The sequence below is a fragment of the Myxine glutinosa genome, chromosome 7 (genome assembly GCF_964187855.1).
Source record: "Myxine glutinosa chromosome 7, kmMyxGlut1.1, whole genome shotgun sequence".
Taxonomy (NCBI): Eukaryota; Metazoa; Chordata; class Myxini; order Myxiniformes; family Myxinidae; genus Myxine; species Myxine glutinosa.
Genome location: NC_136267.1, coordinates 38,610,432 through 38,636,528, shown reverse-complemented (window position 1 = coordinate 38,636,528; position 26,097 = coordinate 38,610,432). Strand labels below are relative to the sequence as shown.

The window sequence follows — 26,097 nt, the reverse complement described above, 5'->3', positions numbered from 1 at the left end:
CTCACTCTCCAACCCCTCGCTCCTCTCCAACTCCTCGCTCCTCTCCAACCCCTCGCTCCTCTCCAACCCCTCGCTCCTCTCCAACCCCTCGCTCCTCTCCAACCCCTCGCTCCTCTCCAACCCCTCGCTCCTCTCCAACCCCTCGCTCCTCTCCAACCCCTCGCTCCTCTCCAACCCCTCGCTCCTCTCCAACCCCTCGCTCCTCTCCAACCCCTCGCTCCTCTCCAACCCCTCGCTCCTCTCCAACCCCTCGCTCCTCTCCAACCCCTCGCTCCTCTCCAACCCCTCGCTCACCTCCAACCCCTCGCTCACCTCCATCTCCACCCTCACCCCTCTCCAACCCCTCGCTCCTCTCCAACCCCTCGCTCCTCTCCAACCCCTCGCTCCTCTCCAACCCCTCGCTCCTCTCCAACCCCTCGCTCCTCTCCAACCCCTCGCTCCTCTCCAACCCCTCGCTGGAATGAATGCCAGTTTAAACAGGATTACCTTTACTTCCGTATAATAATGATGAATGAAATAATAACGAAGAAATATCTGTCGGCAATTTCCCGTCTGTGACGATACGTGAACGAAGCTATGCCCCTCTCTCCACATTATTGTGACGACGTATAAATTAAATATTTCATCGTAACGATTGTCATCAAATGGAAAAGTCCGCCACAAATTTTTAATATAACTCGCCATTTTCCTGTCTGTTATTTTAGGCGGTGTATGGCCGACCGTGCCGCGATTAAAAAAATATATATCTTGGCAATTTCCCGTGTGTGCGTGAATGTTCTCAATTATTTCTGGCACCGAGTCTAAAACCATCAATAAAAATTAAATCAGATGGTGAATTCGAGATAAAATCGTGAGGGTGACTCAATGAATGGGCTTTATTTTACAGGCCTTTGAGAAATCATTTCGTTAGAAACGGAATCTTTCATGGGATTCTCTTCCCGGTTTTTTTTTCAAACGAGTCTAAAACTATGCTAGCGACTGTTAAAAATGAAATGATATATCGAATTAGAGTTGAAATAAACCTGTGTGAGAGAGAAAGACAGCACGGGCCTAACTAAACAGGCCTCAAAGCTATTTGAGTTAATAAAATGGTGGATATTTGTTTACATGAAGCCTCTCCAAGAATGGGTGGAGCTACTCTGTAAACGGAGTAAGCCACACCCCCAGACAGACAGACAGACAGACAGACAGACAGAATCACCTTCGCCTATTATAATATAGATATTTTCTTCCTGAGTGCCATTTCATTTCTTATCTTTGTGCCTGATTTTACTCCCTGATTAATTCTCCCACCGTCTTTACCACAGCTTCCGAGGGATTGTGCAGACCGTGGTGACAGTGATGGAGACAGCTTGGACCAATGCTCGCCCTCTCCCACATCTAGCCTGCAGTTTGGTGACTCTGAGACCTGCGGATCTTCATCTGACAAAGGCAGAGGAGCAAGAAGTGGTCGGCGACCTCGCAGTGCAAGTGGGTCAAGTATAGGAGATGGTGGTGGGGCTGGGGGAGGACCCAGGAAAGGCCGGAGAGCTTGCTCGGAAGGTGAAGCTGCTGGGGCTGTAGCGAGTAAGAAGAACCGAGCAACAAGCAGCCCCGGTAAAAAGCCTGAGGCACGGCCTGCGACGCAGGTAAGCAGTGGGCCATCTGGCCAAATAATGTCACTCAAAATGGTACCATCTTGTTTCGTGTGTTGGGATTAGTGCACCATGAAGTATGTGGTTTGTGCCTGTGCTACAGGTCACAGTGCATCCGCCAAGCCAAAAACGCAAAGAGCGCTTACGGAAGCTTCGGCAGAAGAGGGAAGCCGTGGCACAACGCAAGTACGCCCTCTTACCCTTTACCAGCAGCAGTGACAGCAGCAGTGACAGTGACACTGACAGTGATACTGGTTCTACGGACAGCTCGACGGCCTCGTCGGATGCACCTTCAGACGTTGGCGACTCGGCCCATGGGAATCTGGTACCCAAGCAGCTGGTTGATGGTGAGCTACTCCCTTGGTGATAGCATTTTTTTCTTTTCTTTTCTTTTTTCCCTCTCTCTCTCTCCCCCTTCTCTCCTCCTTCTCTCCCCCTTCCTCTCCCCCCTTCCTCTCCCCCCTTCCTCACCCCCCCTTCCTCACCCCCCTTCCTCACCCCCCTTCCTCCCCCCCCCTTCCTCTCCCCCCTTCCTCTCCCCCCTTCCTCTCCCCCCTTCCTCTCCCCCCTTCCTCTCCCCCCTTCCTCTCCCCCCTTCCTCTCCCCCCTTCCTCTCCCCCCCTTCCTCTCCCCCCTTCCTCTCCCCCCTTCCTCTCCCCCCTTCCTCTCCCCCCTTCCTCTCCCCCCTTCCTCTCCCCCCTTCCTCTCCCCCCTTCCTCTCCCCCCTTCCTCTCCCCCCTTCCTCTCCCCCCTTCCTCTCCCCCCTTCCTCTCCCCCCTTCCTCTCCCCCCTTCCTCTCCCCCCCTTCCTCTCCCCCCCTTCCTCTCCCCCCCTTCCTCTCCCCCCTTCCTCTCCCCCCTTCCTCTCCCCCCTTCCTCTCCCCCCTTCCTCTCCCCCCTTCCTCTCCCCCTTCCTCTCCCCCCTTCCTCTCCCCCTTCCTCTCCCCCCTTCCTCTCCCCCCTTCCTCTCCCCCCTTCCTCTCCCCCCTTCCTCTCCCCCCCTTCTCTCCCCCCTTTCTCTCCCCCCTTTCTCTCCCCCCTTTCTCTCCCCCCTTTCTCTCCCCCCTTTCTCTCCCCCCTTTCTCTCCCCCCTTTCTCTCCCCCCTCTCTCTCCCCCCTCTCTCTCCCCCCTCTCTCTCCCCCCTCTCTCTCCCCCCTCTCTCTCCCCCCTCTCTCTCCCCCCTCTCTCTCCCCCCTCTCTGTCCCCCCTCTCTGTCCCCCCTCTCTGTCCCCCCTCTCTGTCCCCCCTCTCTGTCCCCCCTCTCTCTGTCCCCCCTCTCTCTGTCCCCCCTCTCTCTGTCCCCCCTCTCTCTGTCCCCCCTCTCTCTGTCCCCCCTCTCTCTGTCCCCCCTCTCTCTGTCCCCCCTCTCTCTGTCCCCCCTCTCTCTGTCCCCCCTCTCTCTGTCCCCCCTCTCTCTGTCCCCCCTCTCTCTGTCCCCCCTCTCTCTGTCCCCCCTCTCTCTGTCCCCCCTCTCTCTGTCCCCCCTCTCTCTGTCCCCCCTCTCTCTGTCCCCCCTCTCTCTGTCCCCCCTCTCTCTGTCCCCCCTCTCTCTGTCCCCCCTCTCTCTGTCCCCCCTCTCTCTGTCTCCCCTCTCTCTGTCCCCCCTCTCTCTGTCCCCCCTCTCTCTGTCCCCCCTCTCTCTGTCCCCCCTCTCTCTGTCCCCCCTCTCTCTGTCCCCCCTCTCTCTGTCTCCCCTCTCTCTGTCTCCCCTCTCTCTGTCTCCCCTCTCTCTGTCTCCCCTCTCTCTGTCTCCCCTCTCTCTGTCTCCCCTCTCTCTGTCTCCCCTCTCTCTGTCTCCCCTCTCTCTGTCTCCCCTCTCTCTGTCTCCCCTCTCTCTGTCTCCCCTTTCTCTCTCCCCCCTCTCTCTCTCTCTCGCTCCTGTTTGTGATTTGTATCTGCTTGGCCAGTGGAAAATGAGATGTGATGCTATGCTGACCATATTGACCCCGTTTTTACTAACAAGGTTTAAAGCCTGTGTTTCTACAAGCAAATATGCCTTTTCTCCACTAGCACGTTGGCACTGTGCAGACAGATGCTCCACTTACCGCCACGGCCTGGAACTGAGGCTGAGGTGTGATTAAATCGGCGAGCCATCCCCCGGTGGTCGAACCTGCTCTAAACCGCGCTCGAATGATGTCGACACCAAATCGTTAACGCCTTTGCTGCTCTAACATCTCGTCTATTTCATAAATGACCGCGATTCTGCTGAAACCAGAGTATTTCTAACACAAGTTGAAGTTACAGACCAGTAGCTGAAGGTTGAGAAGCTTGCGGCATTGCGGACGGTCAAATATATTTGAGCACAGCTCAAATTGCTGAGGAATGAACAGGTGTATTAGCAGATCTCTCTGCAGCTTGTGGGGGTTGGGGGTGGTGGGGAGGGGGGTAAACATGTCAACTGTATAGCATGAAGCAATGCTGTGAAGAGATTTCAAAATAAATAATCAAACGCGAACGTATAAATTGTAGGCTATGAATGTTTGGAGCGGTGCCGCTCCAAAGAAAAATTGACACCCATGGACTGCATGCTAGGCCATAGACCAGCAGTGGTTGGGAGCAACGTGGTCAATTCTGCTTCGCCCCAAGTTGTCTGCGGACGAAGATGCAGAAGGTGGGTAAAAATATCGTTGGGTGTGTGCGTGCGTGTATGTAGAAGCTTGCTGTTTTTAACTGCTTGTATATCGCATGTGTAGTGCATGATCAATTTTAGTGCATGCACACATCCTAACTCTCGTGTTTCATGCTGTTGGACTAGTTAATGTTTGCATATCATTCCTTGGAAGTTGGAAGAGATGGACTGTAAAAGTTTTTTTAAAACACCTGTTTTTAATAATTATTTTTTAAATTCATATCTTTGTTTTAACATTACAATTGTAGTTGAGGAGACGTATGAGCATCTGCGCCCCCACCCTTCCCTTGTGTAGGCACTGACATGTCATGGGAGTTGGATCAAACTCAAGGAAACTCCAACAATGACCTCAATGATGAGAAGAAGTCGTCCTCATTGAGTGCCGCTTTCAAATGCAGAGGTAAATTGCTGTTTATTCTTTCCGAGAGGCAAACGGACTCTCTGGCACTTTGTCATGTTGTTTTCTGATACTTGTGGAAGTACATCATCATTCCCATGCTTTTTGAAAAAAAACAAAAAAAACGGGTGGTGGTGGTGGGGTTAAGGTGGGCAGGTGGGAACTGGAGTATATTTTGTAATCGGCGTTTGTCTGTCACACTGGTTGGGCAGGATAGTTATGATCACCACATGGCACGAAGGTGCAAAAGCAGCATCATTTTGGCCCCACCCCTGGGGCAGGGTCAATAAATCAAATACCGAAAAATGCAACTATGGGCACATTTTAAAACGTTTTTTAAATGAAACTTTGTATACGTAATCAATATTGGGGGCTGCATGAAATATGTAATGATTTCCTGGATTTGATGCCAAGGGGTCTGGACTTCGGGTCGCAGGGATAAAAACAGGGAAAACATTTTTGAACTCAAAATTTAATATTGGTTTCCTGGTGGAACTTTTTGCCATCTTTCAACTTTGCCTTAGGTACGAAGCATGGGGATTTCTGATGCCGCACAACCGACTATGCAATAGTATAGTTGTATGGTTAAAATTGTGATTTATCATCCATATGCCATTTGCACATTCATACCCCTCCCTCACCCCCACACACCCAGTGCACACTTGATAGACTGCCTCTTAAGCCAACGTCATTTCGTTGTGTTGTCACAGCAAATCGGAAAAGGAAATCCTCTGGAGATTCACCATGGATTGAGCAGGCTCTGCAGAATATGCAACGTGAACAGAGGAGGAGGGATTTGATCCGAGAGGAGGACAGGAAGGCGGAGGAGGAGTGGTTGAGACACGCTGAAGAGGAGAGGCAACGACAGAGAGAGAGGTTTAATGCTTTGAATGAACAGCTCATGTCTGCAGTCAACAACCTTGCAGCGGCACTGATTGCAAGAAGCCCACAGTGACGTTTTTGTATGATTGTAATCCTTAAAAAAAAGAATTTTTTGTTACTTGCGTCAACAATAAAATTTGCAGCTTTATTTTACAATTGTGTTTTGGCTTCCTATTGTTTGCTGTGTGTGGGTGTGTGATCAACACATTGCAAGCGATGAAACTGGTGCACACACACATGTGATTTTAATTCTAAAGTGAATTGCATTTATCTGGTGCCTGATGTAAATGCAATTTCACTTTAGGCTTTCACCCAGGAGGTGAAATCTACTGACTTTGTTCACATGCGATTTCAATCCTTGTACGGAAGGACTACGATTATGCTCTAGTGATCAAAGAACCTCACGCATACCCTAACATGGGTGAATTTGCCACTCGCTTATGTTCAATCGGTTAATTTTGATATCTGCTTTGAGGTCTCGCATATCTAATGACGAAATTAAGATTCCATCCACCTCGGCCTTGTCCAGGCATGGATAAATCTTGAATTGTTCAGTGGAGACAGTGCTCGATCTTCCTGAGAAATTAGAAATCCGCTTCTTGTCGTGAAATGAGTACCATGGAGGAAAGGATTTCCATGGTTGTATTTTTATTTGAATCAATTTTATCTGAAATTACTTGCTGGTCTTTGTCATTATGTAGCATTGTCATGTACCAGCGGGTACTCCCACCCTCTGGTTGGGTGTACCCTTCTCGTCCCACCTTCGGTGTGCAAATGTGCTGTGGCATGTTCTTAGAAAAGCACTTCATCCCTTTTTTTGTCATTTCAAAAATAATTTTTATTCATCACAACATATCATAATCGATATAATTTTGAGAAGGTTCCATTATATTATGAAGAAAAGGAAGCTGATTTGTAATACCAGCTACCACCAAAGGTGGCGATATTTCTGCCATATACTGCAATGTGTGTATATACCGTAAACCCTGACAGTGTAACCCAGCTACTTGTGTGTTTTTTCATGTGTACTGTACTTGCTTCCGTAGCCCCTGTACTCCAGGTACTTGCAGGTTTTGTGGGCATAAACCATTGCCACCCATCCATGGACACAACAATGGCCACGAGTGCTGGACCAATATTGGTAATCGGCATCAGCCGATTGGCGTCCGTGTGAGTGCTTATTACAGTGCTGTATACAACCCAAAAACCTTGAGTAGCTTTTGCTCTTGTTTATTGCGAATTTCAATAAACAAAACGTTGAATTATAGATGTCTTGGAAATTGGGTGTTATTGAATTGATTTTGCTTTCAAACACAGAGAAACACCGTAACCTTTCAAAAGCACACCCGATTCCCATAAATCGACCAATTGCTTCAGAAACGACTGCGATGACAACGGAAAACATGATCGCTCGTACATGACTGAGGTTAAAAGTTAAAACCTGTACTGTGTGTACCTCCTACCTGGCCGTAAGGCAATGCTGCCAGGGCAGTATGACTTGACATCATACATTCCAGTTAAACACCAGTCCATCAGTGTCAGTTTAATTTTTTCACATTGCAAGGTAATGGTTGGTCTCCCCCTGACCTTGGTAAATCACTGGGTGAGTAGCCCTCACTCGTGCGCTGACACCACCATTTGTAACTGATTTAACGGCCGCCCGATTTACGTACTGTATGAACGATTGTTTAGATCTGAATCTCCTTGTAACTCGGGGACTTCCTGTGCTGTATTTTGTATGAAACTTGGTTTTCACACTACACGACTTGCAATGTTGAGCTGAATGCCTCAACTCTGTGTTTGCCTCTAAATCTTGTGTCCCAAACCCATCCCTCTCTGTACCCACCGCACCCAGTCGTACCCAGCTGCTCCTGGACTCTGTGTCCTTTCCTCCTGACAAGGTGGAACTCTATCTCTTTGCTGATGACTCTACTCTCTGTCACTCCATTCTTCATCCCTCAGATCGGCAGTCTGCAGCCTCCTCACTCTCTGCAGACCTGGACAAGATCACAGACTGGGCAAACAAGTGGAACATGTCTTTCAATCCTGACAAATCTCACACTCTTACGATGTCTCTCCGAAAAGACCGACTGGACAACCCTCCCATCCACTTTCTGAATAATCCTCTCCAAGAAGTCCTGTCACTAAATCTTTTGGGTCTCACTATCTGCCATGATCTTTCCTGGGAAAACCACATTTCAAATCTGGCCTCCAAAGCCAGTCGCCGACTGGGCATCCTCCGTCGTGTGAAGTCCTTCCTTGGCACACCTGAGCTCCTCACCACATACAAGGCTTTCATCCGCAGCTCAATGGAATAATGCTCTCCCCTCTGGGCTGGTGCTCCTGCCTCACACCTAGCTCGTCTTCACGCTGTTGAAACCAAAGCATTCAGAATCATTGGAATCTCCCGCGATGAAGCTAACTCAGAGGGCCTTTCCCTCACCCACCGCAGGCAGGTTGGTGGTCTTTCTGTCTTCTACCGACTCCTCTCCGGCCTTGCTCCCCCAGCTCTCTCTGCGCTCTGTCCCCCTAATATTCCTGCAGGTCGCACAAGATCTGACAGCAACCCTCTTCTGGTTAAACTGCCAAAATCCAGGCTCTCTGCTCACCTTCACTCTTTCATTCCCCTTTTCTCCTGCCTCTGGAACAAACTCCCCCACTCCCTTCAATCCCACTCCTCCCTCCATATCTTTAAAACAGCTGTTCACCACCATCTCTTATCTTCCCCCAACCAAAACCTTGATCTTTTCTACCCCCAATAAATTCACCCCAGATACACTTTTTTTTTCTTTTTTTTTTTAATTCCAACTTTTTTCCTGGAAGTCCTTGCAGTGTTCATATGTTTTATACCTCTCCCACCTCCCCCCCAAGCCCTCCCCCTCCCACATTTCTTTCGATGTCCCTGCTCTCAAATGTTTGTGTCCTTCCCCCTCTCTCCCCATCTTGTCTGCCGCTCCCCTTATTTTGTGTTTTATGTGTCGGTTTGACTCTTTGTGTGATTAATGTTAGCTCTTTCACGAGCCTCGATCTTGTATACAAAAACAAACAAAAAAAAAATCAATTATAACCACAGCAGAAATATTAGGCAAGCAATTCCAACAATTTGGAATATGTTGAAAAATAAAGAAACCACTCGTGTACTTGGCAATAGACAACAGCTATGTTATGTTGTTCAAGGAAAACAACTCCAGTTGATGACAGAAAAATCATCAGAGCTGTGAAGAAAACCCCTTAACTGTGGGTGACATCAATAAGAACCTCCTGAGTGCAGGGCTGAAAGTATCACAATCTACCGTTTGCAGAAGACTTCCACAGCAGAATTACAAAGGCTACACGACAACAACACAACAACATGCATTTTAAGGCCATTTTCCCTGCTAGAGCGGGGGTTAGCCTTGCGGTCCCCATGACGATCTTCTCCATTGTGCCCTATTTTCTGCATCTCTCCTTGTTAACCCCCTTGCCCGCATTTCTTCTTCCACCATCTTTAGCCAAGTCTTTCACTGTCTTCCCCATCCCCCACTTCCTTCTACATTCATTTCCATCACTCTTCTCAACCAGTCGCTTTCATCCTTCCTCAACACATGACCAAACCATCTCAACCTGTTCCTCTTCACAGCATCAATCACAGGCTCTATTCCCATCATCTTTCGCAATTCATCATTTGTCTTCCTCTCTCTCAACGATACTCCGCACATCCACCGAACCATTCTCATTTCCACCCTTTCCAGCCTTCGTTGCTGCTCTACGTTCATTACCCATGTCTCGCTCCCATAAATCATAACACTTCTCACACATGCAGCATACACCTTTCCCTTCAGCTTCAACGACACTCCCCTCCTCATCAGCACGCCACGCAGTTCCCGAAACTTCTTCCATGGACATCTCACCCTTGCAACCGTTGCCGATTCTGATCCACCTTCTCCATTCAGCATGTCTCCGAGGTAGCAAAATGTTGTCACACCTTCCAGCTTCACGCCGTCTCCAAGATCCAACTCAACATTTCCTCCATCTGCAGCTCCCTCTGTGCACACCTTACATTTGAATGTAGCTGCCACACTGGTTAATGACCCTCTCAGACCACTACATTTTTGATGAACCCACTCAGCTCACATTGTACAATAAATGGAGTTCACTCCGACACCCTTCCTGCACACAGCACATGGCCACTTCCCAGTTCTTTCCACCTCACCACATGCTTTACCACTTGCCATCACCTTCGTCTTTCCTATATTCACCTTCAGACCTTTTGTCTCCATACATTCCTTCCACTTGTTCATCTTTTCCTTCAGTCCATCCATACTTTCCGCAATCAACACCAGATCATCTGCATCCAACAACTCCCATGGTAAACCCTCCTTTACGTTCTGAGCCGGCACCTCCATCACAGCTACAAATAGTAGTGGACTTAGTACCGACCCCTGATGCACTCCCACCTTCACCTCAAACTCACCACTGTTCCCGTCCTTCGTCCTTACAGCTGTGCGCGCTCTTTTGTACATTGCCATCACTACTCTGATCAACAATTCCTCCACTCCTAACTTCCTCAATGCCCATGTCAATACTTTGTGTGGAACCCTATCGAATGCTTTCTCCAGATCAACAAACCCAAGAAACAACTTCTTCCTCTTCTCCATGTATTTCTCTTGCAACTGCCTCACAATAAAGAGCACGTCTGTCGTTCCTCTTCCTGGCATAAATCCAAACTGCATTTCGTCAATCTTCATCTTCTTCCTTATCCTCTCCAATACCCTTTCCAATACCTTCATTCCATGCTCCAATAACTTTATCGCTCGGTACGAACCACACTCCAGAGGGTCACCTTTCCCCTTGTATAGAGGGACGAGGGTACTCAGTTCCCAATCCACTGGAATGCGGCCTTCTTTCACCACCAGATTACAGATCTCTGTCATTCTCTTCACACCCCAACTTCTTGCTGCCTTCAACATATCTCCCACAACTCCCGTCGGCCCTCCCGCTTTTCTACTCTTCATTGCTTTTATCGCTTCCTCAACTTCCTTCTCAGTTATCTTCTCTGCCGGTCCTAAAACTGGGTTACTCTCTATGTTGCCATCCCATTCATTCTCTGTATTCAACAGCATTTCCATATATCTTTTTCCATCTTCCTTTAATTCCATTTGGGTCCACAACGATTTGTCCCACTTCATCCTTCAAGCAACTCACCCCTATCACATCACACCTCTCTTTCGCTATCTGCTTTGCAATCCTGAATACCGCTCTCTGACCCTCTTCCGAATCCAAGCTTTCTCCGAACATTTTCCTACATGCCTCCTGCGCCTTTGCAGCCTTCTTGGCTGCCTTATAACTTTCATGCTCTGCTTTTTCTGCTCCCGTACCCTTCACCTTCTGCCACTCCTTGAACTTCTTCCTTTTCTCGTCAATCCTCTTTCCAACTTCCTCAGCCCACCACCATGTTTCCGAGTGCCTCGGTGGTCCTTTTGTCCATCCACATACCTCACCAACGGCTCCCAACAGACTATCTTTGACATCCAACCACGTTCAAGCTCAACCACATCATCCTCTACCCTACTCAGCCTCTCTTTTAATGCCTCCCTTACTGTCACCTCTTTCAACCTCCACACCTTCATTCTCGCTTGGTACTTCACCCGCCGAGCTCTCCTTGCACCTTTCACCCTTATGTCGCAGACAACCAAGTGGTGCTGTGAAAGTCTCCTCCCCCGGGATCACCTTTGTGTCCCGGAGGTGCCCCCTATCTCGCCTACGCACCATCAGGTAGTCAATGGTTGTCGTCGACTCACCTGACGTGTATGTAACAAGCTTATTATCCTCTTTCTGGAACTGAGTATTACAAATCAACAAATCAGCTCCATCAGCAAACTCCAAAATCCTTTCACCTTCTCCATTTCTCACACCATATCCGTAACCCCCATGAACTCCCTCAAAACCGTCCATACTCCTTCCCACATGTCCATTTAGGTCTCCTCCTCCCACAACAACTTCCTCTTCTTTCACGTTTTCCATCAGCTACTTTATCGCGCACCAGAACTTGTCCTTCTCTTCATCGCTCTGACCAACCTGCGGAGCATGCACTGCAAATCCAACCAACAAAGGCTATACTGCAAGATGGAAACCTCATCAGCACCAAAAATAGAAATGCCAGATAAGAATTTGCCAAGAAGTACAGAGGTGAGGGGGTACAGTTCTGGAACAAAAATGTTTGGACAGTTGAGACTAAGATAAACCTTTTCCAAAGCGATGGAAATGCGAATGTGTGGAGAAAGGAAGGAACTGCAGAATTGCACATGATCCAAAGCATACTACATCTGTGAAGCATGGTGGAGGTCGTGTCATGGCATGGGCTTGCTTGGCTGCCTCTTGGACTGTTGATGTTGATGATGGGATTCTGGGACTTGTTGGACTCTAAAACTCATCTTTATTGATGATGTAACTAATGATAGCAGCAGCAGCAGAATGAATTTGGAAGTGTGCAGAAACATTTTGTCTGCGTATGTGCAAGAAAACGCCTCAACTCATTGGGCAGCGCTTCACCATGCAGCAAGATAATGACCAAAATCACACTGCTAATGTAACCAACGAGTTATTCAGGGGAAAAAGTGGAAGGTTTTAGACTGGCCAAGTCCATCCGATGATTTAAATCCAACGGAGCATGTATTTCACTTGCTGAAGAGAAGACTAAAGTCATGAACCCCCCCAAAACAAACAACAACTGTAAATGGCTGCAGTAATGGCTTGGCAAAGCATCTCAAAGGAAGATGCCAAGAGTTTGGTCGTGCCAATGGGTCACGGGCTCAATTCAGTTACTGCATGCAAGGTATATGCAACCAAATCTAACCAGCTGAATTGGTTTTTGATTGGGTGTTTGGACAGAATAATGTATGTATATATTAGTATACCAGTGGGTGGACCATCAAAGGACTGCCTTGCACCTATTGGCTGGACAGCTGGCCTCGACCGCCGTGTTCCTGCTTTGGTCGACCCAAGCCAGCTGCGGAAACATTATACAGTATTCACAATCGTTATACCTTCCATTTCAGTTTTCCCTTCAGTGTAAAGCAGGGATCATCAAAACGATTGGTTGCAGCCAATAGCTGTTGCGGCCCTTGAAGGCCATGCACGTATGGGCCTCAGGCTTTTGGCCCTGAGGCCTCGAGTGGCTTCTTTCTCCGAAACGATCGCGTTGTTGTTGTTGTGAAGATAATATGTTGTGTTAATGTTTCTTTTTCCGGAGTGATCTTATCAGAGGTGTCGTTGGTGTTGTTGAGGTAATATGTTGTGTGGAAGTTCTGTCTGTTGTAAAATGGCAATATTTACTACAAACAATCAGAGATTTTTGGTGATGTGAACTGTTTCAAGTTTCGCTTTATTGATGGAGGGTAATGAGAACACTCATGTCGACCTGAGATGGAAAGCTGTTTATCATATATACATATTTTGGGGATCCATGTGGATCAGATGGAATATGACTGTGTAGTTGCTGGAGACGAATATTGGGCGTACATGAGGCGACTTGGCGTATTCGCAGGTAACTTGGCGATAAAGGCGATTATGTGAGATGTACAATTTGACAGCAACGTTGTCTTCTACAACGGCAGCATTTCGCTGCACAACCTATTGTCATAACAGGAGGATTCACACACCATAACCACTTGGGTACAATTCTATTTATCCCACGGAACTGTGTATTCTCTTGACAACTTGCTCCACCACCTCTAATCCTCCCCGTCTGTTGGTTGTGCGGAAGTTCTGGGCCTCATCTAGTACTAACTATTTTACTACTTTCATTTACTTGAAGTTGATCTGTTCCAATGCTTATGTAAAATGGGGGAACTGAACATAAAAATGATGGTGTTCTGCATTGGTAAAACATATATGCATAGAAATACCAAGAAAAATAAGCTGATGTTCTCTACTGTTGCCTCGTATTCATCTTTTGATCTCAAATCCAAATTTCTTGAGATAGCAATAATAACAAATTTGACCACTATTCCCATATGTATGGAGGGCACTATGTATGCATGTACAGTGCATTCAGAAAGTATTCAGACCCCTTCATTTTTTTCACATTTTGTTATTTTGCATCCTTATGCTGAAATCGTTTAAATTCATTTTTTTCCCTCATCAATCTGCACTCAATACCCCATGATGACAAAGAGAAAACAGAAAAAACTGAAATATCCCATTGACATAAGTATTCATACCCTTTGCTATGACACTTGAAATTGAGCTCAGGTGCCTCACATTTCTCTTGATCATCTGAGATGTTTCTACACCTTGATTGGAGTCCACCTGTGGTACATTCATTTGATTGGACATGATTTGGAAAGGCACACACCTGTCTTATATAAGGTCTCACAGCTGACTGCATATCAGAGCAAAAACCAAGCCATGAGGTTGAAGGAACTGCCTGCAGAGCTCAGACAGGATTGTGTCGAGGCACAGATCTGGGGAAGCCTACAAAAAATTTCTGCTGCATTGAAGGTTTCCAAGAGCACAGTGGCCTCCATAATTCTTAAATGGAAGGAGTTTGGAACAACCAGGACTCTTCCTAGAGCTGGCCGCCCGGCTAAACTGAGCAATCGGGGGAGAAGGGCGTTGGTAATGGAGGTGACCAAGAACCCGATGGTCACTGGCTGAGCTCCAGAGATCCTGTGTGGAGTGGAGATGGGAGGAATTTCAGAAGGACAACCATCACTGCAACACTCCACCAATCTGGGCTTAATGGCAGAGTGGCCAGACGGAAGCCAATCAGTTCAATCTTGGTTTCATCAGACCACAGAATCTTGTTTCTCACAGTCTGAGAGTCCTTTAGGTGCTTTTTTGCAAACTCCAAGCGGGCTTTCATGTGTCTCACTGAGGAGAGGCTTCCTGCGAGATCTTCCAAATGAGCCAGTTGTGTGGATCAGAAACAATCGGCTCCATAATGTATGCATGGCGAAAGTCTTGGGTGATTATATTAAAAAGGATTTGAAGTGGGAAGCTCACATGGAGAGTATTGAAAAACGTGCAAATAGTAAACTCCACTTGTTATGCCTTTTTGAAACGTCTTGCTTTATGGGCCCAAGTCTAACTTACCATTTTTAAAAGTAATATTTGGTCTTTACTGAATATGCAGCATTTTAAAAACTTTCGTTTGAAAGAGTTCAAAAACGTGCTCTTCGCATAACTATTGGGATCCAAATCCGCTGCTTACCAACAAGGTTTGTCTCAGTATTCACTCCCTAGTCTGGACGAATGCAGAAAATCACTTTGCATTGCATTCATGGAAAAAAATTAAAAACTACAAATTAAAATGAAATTCCAAAATCCTTGAATTCCGTTGTAAACGACAAGACAACCCGTTTGAAGAACGGTACTTTACCTTACTTGGTTCATATTTTAAATGAAAAGTGGATTCAACGTTATCATAATTGTGCTAGCTGAACTAACTCGATGTTGGTATTATGTGGCTGTGTGCGTACAATTTTATCTGATTTTATTCTCACTTTATAGTTTAACTCTCTTGCCTTATTTTTTTTTTTTACCAATTTATAGTTTTTTTTGCAATCCATTTCTTCCTGTTTTATTCCCTTTTCTTCTTTTTTAATGATGAAATTGGACATGTTGTGATATGTGCAATCGAATAAACCTTTTTTTTTTTTTCATGATTTTAATTAAATTTATCCCCCTCTACTACAAGCATAGATCAATCAATTCCTTTGACGTCTTAGGCCCACCAGAAAACCAACATGGTGGCCATATTATTTTGTCTGGGTGGCATGGTGGGTGTTGTCAAGTGACAAATGTGGGTTGGGTCTGACAGCTGTCCAACCAATGGGTGCACATTTTAAAAATCGACCAACAACAACCATGCAGAGCTCCTGTAGGTTTGTGACACGTCGCAGGTGAAAGTGCAATTATGGGTACATTTTAAACCTTTTAAAAATGTAAACTTTCTATATGAAAACTTTTGGGGGTGCATGGAATGGAATGTTTTTTTTTTTGTTTTTTTGTTTGTTTTCGGGGGGTGTGGGTTCGTACCCTAGTGATGGGGACTTGAGATCAAAGGGGTCAAAACAGCGAAAAAATTAATTCCATTTGATATTGGGTTATTTCCCAGTTGCATTGGTAGGCGGTGGGAGTTACTTTGGTAGACAACTCCTTTTGATGATTTTTTTTTCTTTAGAGCAGGGGTTCCTAACCTTTTTTTTGTGTTTTGGCTCCCAGAGCACATCCCCAGCACCCCCCCTCCCTTTCGCAAGGGTCGAGCGGCGGAGCGCGTCGAAGCAAGCAAAGTTGGTCTTGGGGCATGCCCCCCAGAAAAAATTTGATTTCTAGATGCTCTGTGGTGCATTCTGAGAGGTGTTTTTTCCTTTAATTGGCTATTTTGTTTGTATGAGAATTGGTAAATTATTACACAGAAAATGAGGAATTCCAAGTAGCCAACATGAACATTTAGTTCCATAGTTTTTTCTCTGTTCCTTACCGGCTCCCAACTACATCGTTTTTGGAAGAAGCAAACAAAGCAACGTCGCTCGAATGATGCATGTTTGATGAGATTTTAATATCGGTAGCAACACTATGGACAGCATAAAATAGAACTGTCACACAAGAAAACAGTATGAAAAGGTTCCAAGTCAAGAATATGTGAAAACTAAAAACCTCTGTTGTGTCTGTATTTAACGCAGTGTGTTATAATCTCACAAAAAGAAACTCAATTCGACAACAACTCAGGTGTAATCAAAACTAGGGACACGGTGCATGCACCGTAAAAGTGAATTAAAAACTCAGTGGGATGGCTGAAATTGCATTTTAGCTACCAATTGGGGTATCCGTGGTTGTCAGTCAGGGCACAGTGGAGGTCATCTTCCACATGGAGCCGATTATGCTGTTTTGATTTGATATTCAACAGCGTGGAAAACCCCGCTTCGCAGAGATATGTAGACGAGCATGGCAGAAGCACCCGGATAGCTATCTGGCTGATATTAGGGTTGTGGCCCATTCCCACCCAAAACTCCGTCAAGCTCTTCTCTTTGAAATTGTCTTTGGCAAATGAATCGTTTCGGAGATCCAGGAATTCATCTTGCATTGCCTCCGGCATGCTCTCCACGGAAAGGTTGACGGAAAAAGGATAACTCTCAATTTTTGCCTCATTGTCGTCTAAATCAGGAAAATACTTGTGAAATTCTAGCTCCAGTGACTGCAGATGCTCAAGAATGTCATTTTTCAGTATGGGATCAAGCTCTTTTCCCATGCTGTCTTGCAATTCAGACATTCTTTCGAACATAGCAATGTTTCCTGTGTTCACTTTCCTGCGCCAGTTTTGGAGCTTGGCAACAAATCCTCTGAGATGATCATGGAAAATAATAATATTAGTCGCTCTTCCTTGGAGCTTGAGGTTCAGCTGGTTCTGCTGCTTGAAAATGTCAGCAAGATAAGCAAGTCGTTCGTTCCACAATTCTTCGTCGTAATGCTGCAGGAGGTCATGTTTCCCTTGAAGATTCAAGAAATGTTTGACTTTTTCACGAAGTTCAAAGACACGGCTCAAAACATTCCCTTTCGAAAACCAGCATACAGCAGTATAGTACAGCGACGTTTCATGTTCCGCGTTCATGTCTTTGTACAGCTCCTTGAACATTCGGGTGTTGAGAGCCCCTGCCTTGATGTAGTTAACAATTGATTACGACTTCAAGAACTTTGTTCAATGAGAGAGGGAGAGTCTTACAAGCCAGGGCGTAGCGATGAATCATACAGTGGGTTCCTTTCGCTTGTGGTGCCAGCATCTTCACTTTTGCTTGGAATCTGGATTTGGAACCAAGCATGGCAGGAGCAGTCAGTACAGACACCGCATACATTCTCCCACTGAATTCCTCCCGCATCGAAGAACAACTTCATTTTTTCCATGACGTCATTATCTTTTGTCGTTGTTTCCAGGGCACTGCAGAACAAGAATTCTTCCTTGATATCATCTCCCTTGACATAGTGAACGAATGCCAGTAGCTGGGAGCAGGAACTAACATCGGTCGATTAATCAAGTTGAAAAGAAAAGCCGAAAGGCGCCGCCTTAATCTCATTGATGATCTGTTGTTTCACATCTTCCAACATGTCACGGATACGATGCTGCACTGTTATTTGATAAAGACACCTGTTCAACTCTGCGAGCCTCTGCCTTGCCGAGAACCCGTTCGACAATGAGGAGGGTACAAGGCTTGATGAGTGTCTCCCCAATCGAGTGGGGTTTTTTTCTTCTTTGCAATTTCAAGAGAAACTTCATAAGAAGCCTGGACAGTTGCTACATTTTGTTGTTGAAAAGCTCCTCCCTCATCCAACTTCTGTCACTTTAAATTTCTTTCATGCTGCTTGAAAAATTCGGGATCCTGCTTTGCATGTTGTGCGTGATTTGTCTCGAGGTGCAACTTCAACTTGGATGGCCTCATGGATTCAGTACTCAGAACCTTGTGACACGGCACACATTGTGGTTTCTCTTGGCCAGACATGGTAATGGACGTGAATCCAAGCTTTATGTATTCGTCAAGATACTTTCTTTTTTTACTCCCAGAAGCCAAAACATCAAATCTGCAATAGGAAAAAAAAAAAACAATATCAAAGTCAAAACAATATTTATTTTTTAGTATGGCTCAAATTACCCCATGGCCCCCCGATAAATACACCATGCCCCCCACCCCCCCAGGGGACCATGGCCCCCAGGTTGGGAACCATGGCTTTAGAGGAAGAAAACCAAATTCCCTCTTCCCCACACCTCTACCTGTGTGCGATTATGTTTCTGTTCCGTCAGTACTAGTTTTGCCTTATTTATTTTTTTATTTATTTTCCCTCTGCTCCTTACCCAGGTCGTAGGCGGTGTCTACCGAGCGCCGTTCTCGTTTTTCTTTGTTGGCATGTGTGGGATATCGAGCATCTTTACTGGAGTGCTAAAACCAAACATTTGCTAATTTTCCTACTTCATGTCGTTCGGCCTCTAGGTTGAGTGACATTAAGGCTTTATTGACATCAGAATCTGCTTCAAATCAGTGTTATTAAGGATTTGCATTCTGGGTTTCTGTGATTTGAGTTGGTCTCCACAGAATTGCTGTGTCACTTGGATTATCAGTTGAAAACCCAGCTCCCAAATCATTAAGGAGAGGTTGATCAGCCTTCCCTTCCTGGTTTTGGCTGCATCGTGTCATTGTATATTTTTGCTCAAAAATGCTGCCAATTGAGGGTTCTCTGCAGTTTGAAGAGTTTTTTTTTTTCCAAGTTGACTGGATTCCACTAATCGTTTTGGTAATTTGCAAGAATGATTCGGAGATTAATTGTAGTGCAAAATGACATGCATCTAGTTTTCAATGTAATACAAAATAATAACATCAACAAGTAATGCAAAATCGTTTTATTATTATTCTGAACTCTGCAGAAGCAGTTGGCAATTCCCACGTTGCTGGTGGGTGTGCCTGGAATACCAGCTTTGTGGGAAATGTTAATAAAAGGTGTGCCCATCCCACCTTCCTCCTCCCTCCCCTCCCCTGGGCAAATGTTGAATATGTCAGCAGAATGCAGGGAATCATTTGAAACTTCTTTTTTTCTCTTTCCTTTCCTTTCTCCACGCACTTGTAGTAAAATTATTTTTCTTCTTAGCCCCATTTTGGAAGACCCGGCCATGGCTATATTGACGGACTAATTGTGAAGTCCAGCAAAGCATGCAGAGCTTTCCTGGACAATCGATCTTTGGTCATTTTAGTTGAACAAGTTTTGTTCTAGCTTTAGAATTCCCGTAAAGTGTCTTCCTTTACTGGCATTGTGCGTGAGCCTACACCGCAGTCGTGGGAATAGAACGGATACATTTGATGGGTTGAAGGCATAATCATGCACTTTTTGCCAACTGGCTCAATGAGCAATGACTTGGCCTTTTAAAATGAGTGATCACAAAAAAGATCTGTTCTCATCGCACGTGCGCACACGAGCGTGCTCCTTTTTCATGCAACTTGAGTACAAAACTTTTATTCCCTTTGCGCTTTCCCATCAGCGTGGCCACCACTGTTTCTTGCTCTACCAGAAGTTGCATAACTAAAGGCCGTGGTAGGTGCCTTGTTTTTATTTATTTACAGTATGTATGCTGAGAAAAGATCATCACACAAATAGTTTGCTCTTCAAGCTCTCTGCCAAAAGCAAACGCATTTGTTCTCCTTTGTTTTATCTCGAACTGATTAATAGTGGCCATGATGGTGTATTTTACTACTGCAGTTATTTTTTCTGGCCCACAAAATTGTATAACTAAAAACAGTACGCGGGTGCAGTTTCCAATTTCTGCACCATGAGATGGCATTAAAGCCAACATAAAGACTCGCTTGCTGAATGTCTTTGGGGCAAAACTTAATCGTGTTTCTCTCAACCTGCACACCGTTACACAAACGCTGTTTAATTGACTGTGGCAAACCGTGGATAATATACTTGGTGTATCTCTTGAATTGCTGCTTTGCTAATTGAGACTGCTTTGCTCTGGTTTGGCCTATCTCGGGCCACAGAGGTTTTGAACTTGCTGATGTCGATAAGGTGTCAATATGAGCAGTTTTATCATGCTTTTATTTCATAATTGACATTTTGGGTATTCTTGGAGTAACATGGAGGGTTGTTTGGCTTGGTGTTGTGAATGATCAAGTTTCGTCACCTGAATAAGATCAGGTTATTTTTATTTTGGCATTGGTGTTTTAGTTGAACGTACTTGTGATCCATCCAATTGTGGCGCATCATTACCAAGGCTGGGAGAGTCCCAAAGCTTGGACTGTGGATGTGCGTTTGGCCTGAAGGTGATGCAATATCACTGGAGGTACCGTTATTTCGTTTTTTTGGTGCAGAAACTTTTGGGGAAATTGCCTCAGGAGTGTGGATAACTTGTAATGAACAAGGACGTTTGTGCATGTGCGCCCATAATTTCCTCACCCAACGCTTTCCCCCTTCTTCACAAGACTCAAGTGGTATAATGGTTGAAGCATCCGCTCTTAACTAGGTCGGCGATTTAAGAATGGGCTGAGTCTTCCTGTAGAGTGTAGACTTTTTAAAAAATGGTACGTGCTGCTTCCTTGCTTGACAGAGCCACCTTTAGAGGCCATTTTTCTCTGTAGAGCAGGTTGGCCTTTTTCGGGCACCGTGCTCCCCTTTTTGAAGCAATGTTTTATGGCCGGATTCCCTTCCTGCCACCAACCCTGTTAGTCGCCTCTGGCAGTAGGCAGTAGATGCTGGCCTCTGGCGACTTGCCGTTTTCATATTGTATGCCGGTTTCCGTGATAAATCTCGGTGCACTTTATTGCGGTGATTGCGTTTACGTAATGGAAATGGACTTGGTCTCGCGTTTTGATTTTATTCATAATCGTTCTTTTATTCGTAAGTGTCAGAATAGTGTTAGTAAAACCTTTGTCTTTCTCCTCCATCCCTTTGTATTTCCACTCTTGAATGAATGAATGAATGAATGATCGTTTTAAGGCCATTTTCCCCGCGAGAGCGGGGGTTAGCCTTGCGGTCCCCATGACAATCATGGTTCCCTGTTTGAGGCAATGTGTTTTTTTTTATGGCCGGATGCCCTTCCTGACGCCAACCCTTGGTTGCCTCTTACGATGCGCAGGGATACGGTGTACCTATTCTAAATCAGGGTACACACCGTGATCATTCATCCCAGCAAGCTGGTACTCGATTTGCCGACCTCGGAAGGATGACAGGCTGAGTCAACCCCCCTGGCGTTAATTCAGCGATCGATCGGGATTCGAACTCAGGATCCTAGGATCCCAAGCCAGCACCCTAACCACTAAGCCAACACCAGGCTCAACACCACTCTTACATGTGCTTATTAATTTAATTAATACTGTTTTCCCCTTTCCCCTCACTGGCATCGCGATTAACAGCTCTTAAGCCAAAGGGAGCACGTTATTATGAATTGGGCCAATCAATGGTGTGCTCGAGCCAGGCAAGCAATGAGCGTGACTGAGCATGTCACTCGAAGAACTGTTTTGAACCAGGTTTTGGGGTAGAAACGGCAGTTGAACAAGACATTCACAGGGTGAGGAGCGTGTGCAGGTTCTCTCAGCCTCCGCAGATGGCCTTGGAAGGGCTCCCTACCAAGGCATCAAATATTGGTGAAGGTGCCCCACTTGGGTTGACCACGCTTGAACAACCGCCATCATTTTAATCACCTCCCACCCCCCCCCAACTGCCATTTAATTTATTGATATATAACGGAGTAGATGTGCATGTATGTATGGATGTATGTGTCGGAAATAGCGCTACCTTTGGTGGTAGCTGGCATAACTAATCATTCCTTTATTACATCCACCACCTAAGGTGGACAGGTTATTTTCACCCCTTTCTGTCTGTCTCTGTCTGTTAGTTGCAAAATTGTATTAAGATTCACAAGTATTTTGGTTGGTCTGATCTATTATATACTGCTTATCTGTATGGCAATTGTCTGCAGATCACATTTTTACTCTGATCCTCATCACTTGCCACTTCCTCTATTAATTTCAACATTTGGTAGAGGAAGTGACAAGCTCGAAGCAGATTGTTTTTGAGGTCAAAAGGTCAATTAAATCAAATTTTCGAGCCGATTCACTTGAAATGTATACACACACACACACACACACACACACACACACACACACACACACTGCATATAAAACTGAAACACAGGTGGACAGTGAACCCTCATTTGAGGTGGTCTTGGTCTCTACCTGTGAGTATGTCTTAATTGGACTATTGGAACATACTGTTGCGGTCGGGTGAAATTCCCACTCCTGACAACAATTTGTTGTGGTACGACCGCCGACGTACGAGGGACCGGGAGGGTTCCAAATTTAAGGTGCACACGTCACCGAAGACGGCGATCGAACCCTCACTTTCCCACACCTTCTGGATGCCGAGCGGTTTTGCACGGTGTGGAAAGCGGCGTTACCCCCACGAGATTTATGGACCTGAGTCTAGCCAAATTCGGTCTCGGATGATGCTAGGCCAATTGGTGAAAGGACGTACCGAACAGGTTGGAAAAGAATCAAATGTACAGCCTTTTATTCAGAAGGCACAGAGAAACAGACGAAGATACACCTTAACAATGCTTACCTATCATAATAAACCCCACTGGCGCCTTCACTCTCTGACACACACACTCAAGGAATAACACTGGTTAAAAGGCGTACCGATGTACGTGCTGGGATTCCTCGCAATTGGCCACGGAGTTTGGTGTGCGCGGCTCGCAGTTCGATGACGTCAGGTCCGCAGGATGAACCGCCGCCTCGAAGTTGGCACGGACGAACTCAGCACAGGGAGATGAACTTCAGCGCAGGTGAGTCATGTAGAAATTGCCAACGCTTGCGGGTCAGCCGGATGGCGCAAAAGATCGGCGCAGACGCGATGGGTGTCGGGCGTCGAACAAAGGCCAAACACGTGTCGTGGAAGAAACGAAAAAGCAAGTGAGGTCTTGTCGTGGGCGTGGCGAAAAGGGCAAGAGCTCAGGTGTGTCCACGTGAAGTCCAAAAAGCAAGAGAACCCAGGTGTGTCCTCCATGAAGTCCCGAAAGCAAGAGAATCGTGTCGTCCACGAGGCAAAGAGAGAACAGAGCAGGAGGTCGTCGACGTGGCGAAATCCCAGGCAAAAGAGAATGAAATTGCGATATGCGTGGGCTTTTACCAGATCCGCTCACGCCCCTCAAAATGTTCCACAGCCTCTCATTGGCTGAGGCTTGTCGCATCATGGTGCTGGTTCCCGCCCCCTCACTGGTCACGTGGGCCTGTGCTTCTGGCCACACCTTTCTGCACATCTGGTGTTATGGCTTCTCCCAGCCACGAAGGCTTGACATCCTGCCTAACTCAACGCATGTTTGGTCTTCTTTTACTATACAATGGGAAAGGGCTAATCTCTACATTCAATGACATAACTGACTAATGCAGGCTACATGTTGTCGTGCAATTGACTATAGGGGGTTTGCCTTGATGGCACAACCGCAACAATACCTTTTAGACCCCTAAGACCGTCGAGAACATTTCGTCTCATAAGACCCTATAGGCCAAGTTGGGCCTTCTGCAATAACACTTGAGGGTCACCAATCATAATCAAAAGGTCCCCCATTGGTAAACCACCTCCACCAAGCCAAGAGGGTGCCAAAAATAATTCATTAATTACCTTCTTTCTTTTTTTTTTTTCAGGTCTGCTCATCTTGGTTAATGGCCGAGGGAAAGTCCTATGTGGCAAAGAGTAAACTGTGTCCGTGACAATTTCACCCCATTATCAAATGGAATTTTTTTTGGTGCTTTTATTATTGCCAAAGCTCAGGAATTTTTCAAGATATCAGGTTGAAACTTACATAGCTTATTTGTACGCATGTGTAGTATGTGTATATTACATCTCGTCAATATTGGTCAAATGTCAAGGTCAATGCTATCCAAAGCATGTAAAACACCTATGAGGCGTCACTTAGGAAATGTATCAAACAAATTTGTGCACAACATTCCATGATTTAAAACACTTGATGAGAAATTTTCCAAATTACCAATTTGCTGTTTCCATGGCAATAAGTTTGTTTGGATTTCACAAGTATCGTGCTGTGCATGACGTGTTTGTTTGTCTATGAGCAGGACATTTCGAAGTTGTGGACGAGTTATGACAAAATTTGGTGGAGGAGTTGTTTCGTGGCCACGAAAAAGCCGATTCGATTTTGGTTCAGGTCTGAATCCAGGTCCGGGCCCTATCAATGGGATACAAAACGTAAACTGTTTAGCCTAGCGGTGGTATGCTCTCTACCGAGTGCCGTTCTAGTCTTGATAATACATTATAATGGAAATGAAAAAAAACGAACAGACTAGTGTGAAGAAGCATTTTTGATTTTTATGGTACAATCTGCGAACCCAGGTGTGCTGAGAAGGGTGCTCTCGCCTGAAGGGGTGGGAGTGGCCACTAGTTTTCAGAATGGGTGGATTATTGTTTTTTGCTGTTTTTATGTGCCAACCACACCCGCCCACCCTCCCCCCACCTAGTTCCTCCTACCCTCCCTCCCCCCCCCTCCTTGTCGCTCCCGCCACTGTTTAATGTCATGTCATTAAACTTTACATTCTAACTTTGTGTTCCGGTGGTCATGGAATCGATCGCTTCTCCATGCTTGGATAAACTAACAGTGACCACGTGTGGCTTTCTTTCTCAGCATGTGCAACCAAACCAAGAATGGTGTTGATTCCTTGAGCAGACAAGGTCAGAATCGTACCGTTGACTTGCCAGACTCAAGAGCGGACTCTCTAACCACAATGCCACTGTTGATCAAAAATATTTTCGTCAAGTTTTGAAAGAGAGACATTTGTGTTGTGCACAATGAAAATGTATTTCTCGACAAATAAGTGGGTGTAGGCACGTCTGGAATTATCACTCAAAGCAAGGCCTTGTGTCATTTAATGGTGTAGAGCTTTTCGTGAGATATTCCTTCCATCCCCGAGAGTTTTTTTCACTCTGTTGTGGCAGGCAGTGCCGCTCTTTATCCCGCATGCTCGTGGTAATCTTTTGTGCACTTTGAGATTTGTAAGTTTTTTTAAAATTGTATTTATTTATTTGATATCAAGTCATTTTCATTGCCCAAATAGTTTTGGTATCCAGATAGTGAATTGATGTCAACGAACCCTGTTATTCAAAATAAAGTAAAATAAAGACACTTCTGTTGCCATTCTTTGTGAACATACCATTCTCAGTTGTTTCTTGGGTTTTTTGATCTGGAGAAAGCATTCGATAGGGTTCCACGCGAAGTATTGACATGGGCATTGAGGAAGTTAGGAGTGGAGGAATGGTTGATCAGAGTAGTGATGGCAATGTACAAAAGAGCGCGCACAGCTGTAAGGACGAAGGACGGGAACAGTGGTGAGTTTGAGGTGATGGTGGGAGTGCATCAGGGGTCGGTACTGAGTCCACTACTATTTGTAGCTGTGATGGAGGTGCTGGCTCAGAACATAAAGGAGGGTTTACCGTGGGAGTTGTTGTATGCAGATGATCTGGTGTTGATTGCGGAAAGTATGGATGGATTGAAGGAAAAGATGAACAAGTGGAAGGAAAGTATGGAGACAAAAGGTCTGAAGGTGAATATCGGAAAGACGAAGGTGATGGCAAGTGGTAAAGCATGTGGTGAGGTGGAAAGAACTGGGAAGTGGCCATGTGCTGTGTGCAGGAAGGGTGTCGGAGTGAACTCCATTCAATGTACAATGTGCGCTGAGTGGGTTCATCAAAAATGTAGTGGTCTGGTGGGTCATTAACCAGTGTGGCAGCTACATTCAAATGTAAGGTGTGCACAGAGGGAGCTGCAGATGGAGGAAATGTTGATTTGGATCTTGGAGACGGTGTGAAGCTGGAAGGTGTGAAAACATTTTGCTACTTCAGAGACATGCTGAATGGAGAAGGTGGATCAGACACGGCAACGGTTGCTCGAGTGAGATGTGCATGGAAGAAGTTTCGGGAACTGAGTGGTGTGCTGATGAGGAGGGGAGTGTCGTTGAAGCTGAAGGGAAAGGTGTATGCTGCATGTGTGAGAAGTGTTATGATTTATGGGAGCGAGACATGGGTCACCA

At 45.9% G+C, this 26,097-nt stretch overlaps 1 protein-coding gene across 9 annotated transcripts in view; it reads left to right on the top strand.

Moving 5' to 3' along the window:
• The window catches only part of LOC137431138 (protein ARK2N), a 49,306-nt gene that overhangs the window by 11,703 nt on the left and 11,506 nt on the right, over nucleotides 1-26,097 (top strand). For 3 of the 9 annotated variants that reach the window (XM_078781495.1, XM_078781498.1, XM_078781496.1), the window contains 4 exons: nucleotides 1,308-1,628; nucleotides 1,738-1,981; nucleotides 4,559-4,663; nucleotides 5,371-6,807. In XM_078781495.1, coding sequence (XP_078637621.1) covers nucleotides 1,308-1,628; nucleotides 1,738-1,981; nucleotides 4,559-4,663; nucleotides 5,371-5,615 — 915 coding nt within the window. In that variant the 3' untranslated portion in view covers nucleotides 5,616-6,807. Of the gene's footprint in view, nucleotides 1-1,307; nucleotides 1,629-1,737; nucleotides 1,982-4,103; nucleotides 4,461-4,558; nucleotides 4,664-5,370; nucleotides 6,808-26,097 lie in introns of those variants that run through there. The other 6 variants (XM_078781500.1, XM_078781501.1, XR_013624059.1 and 3 more) reach the window with 5 other exon arrangements.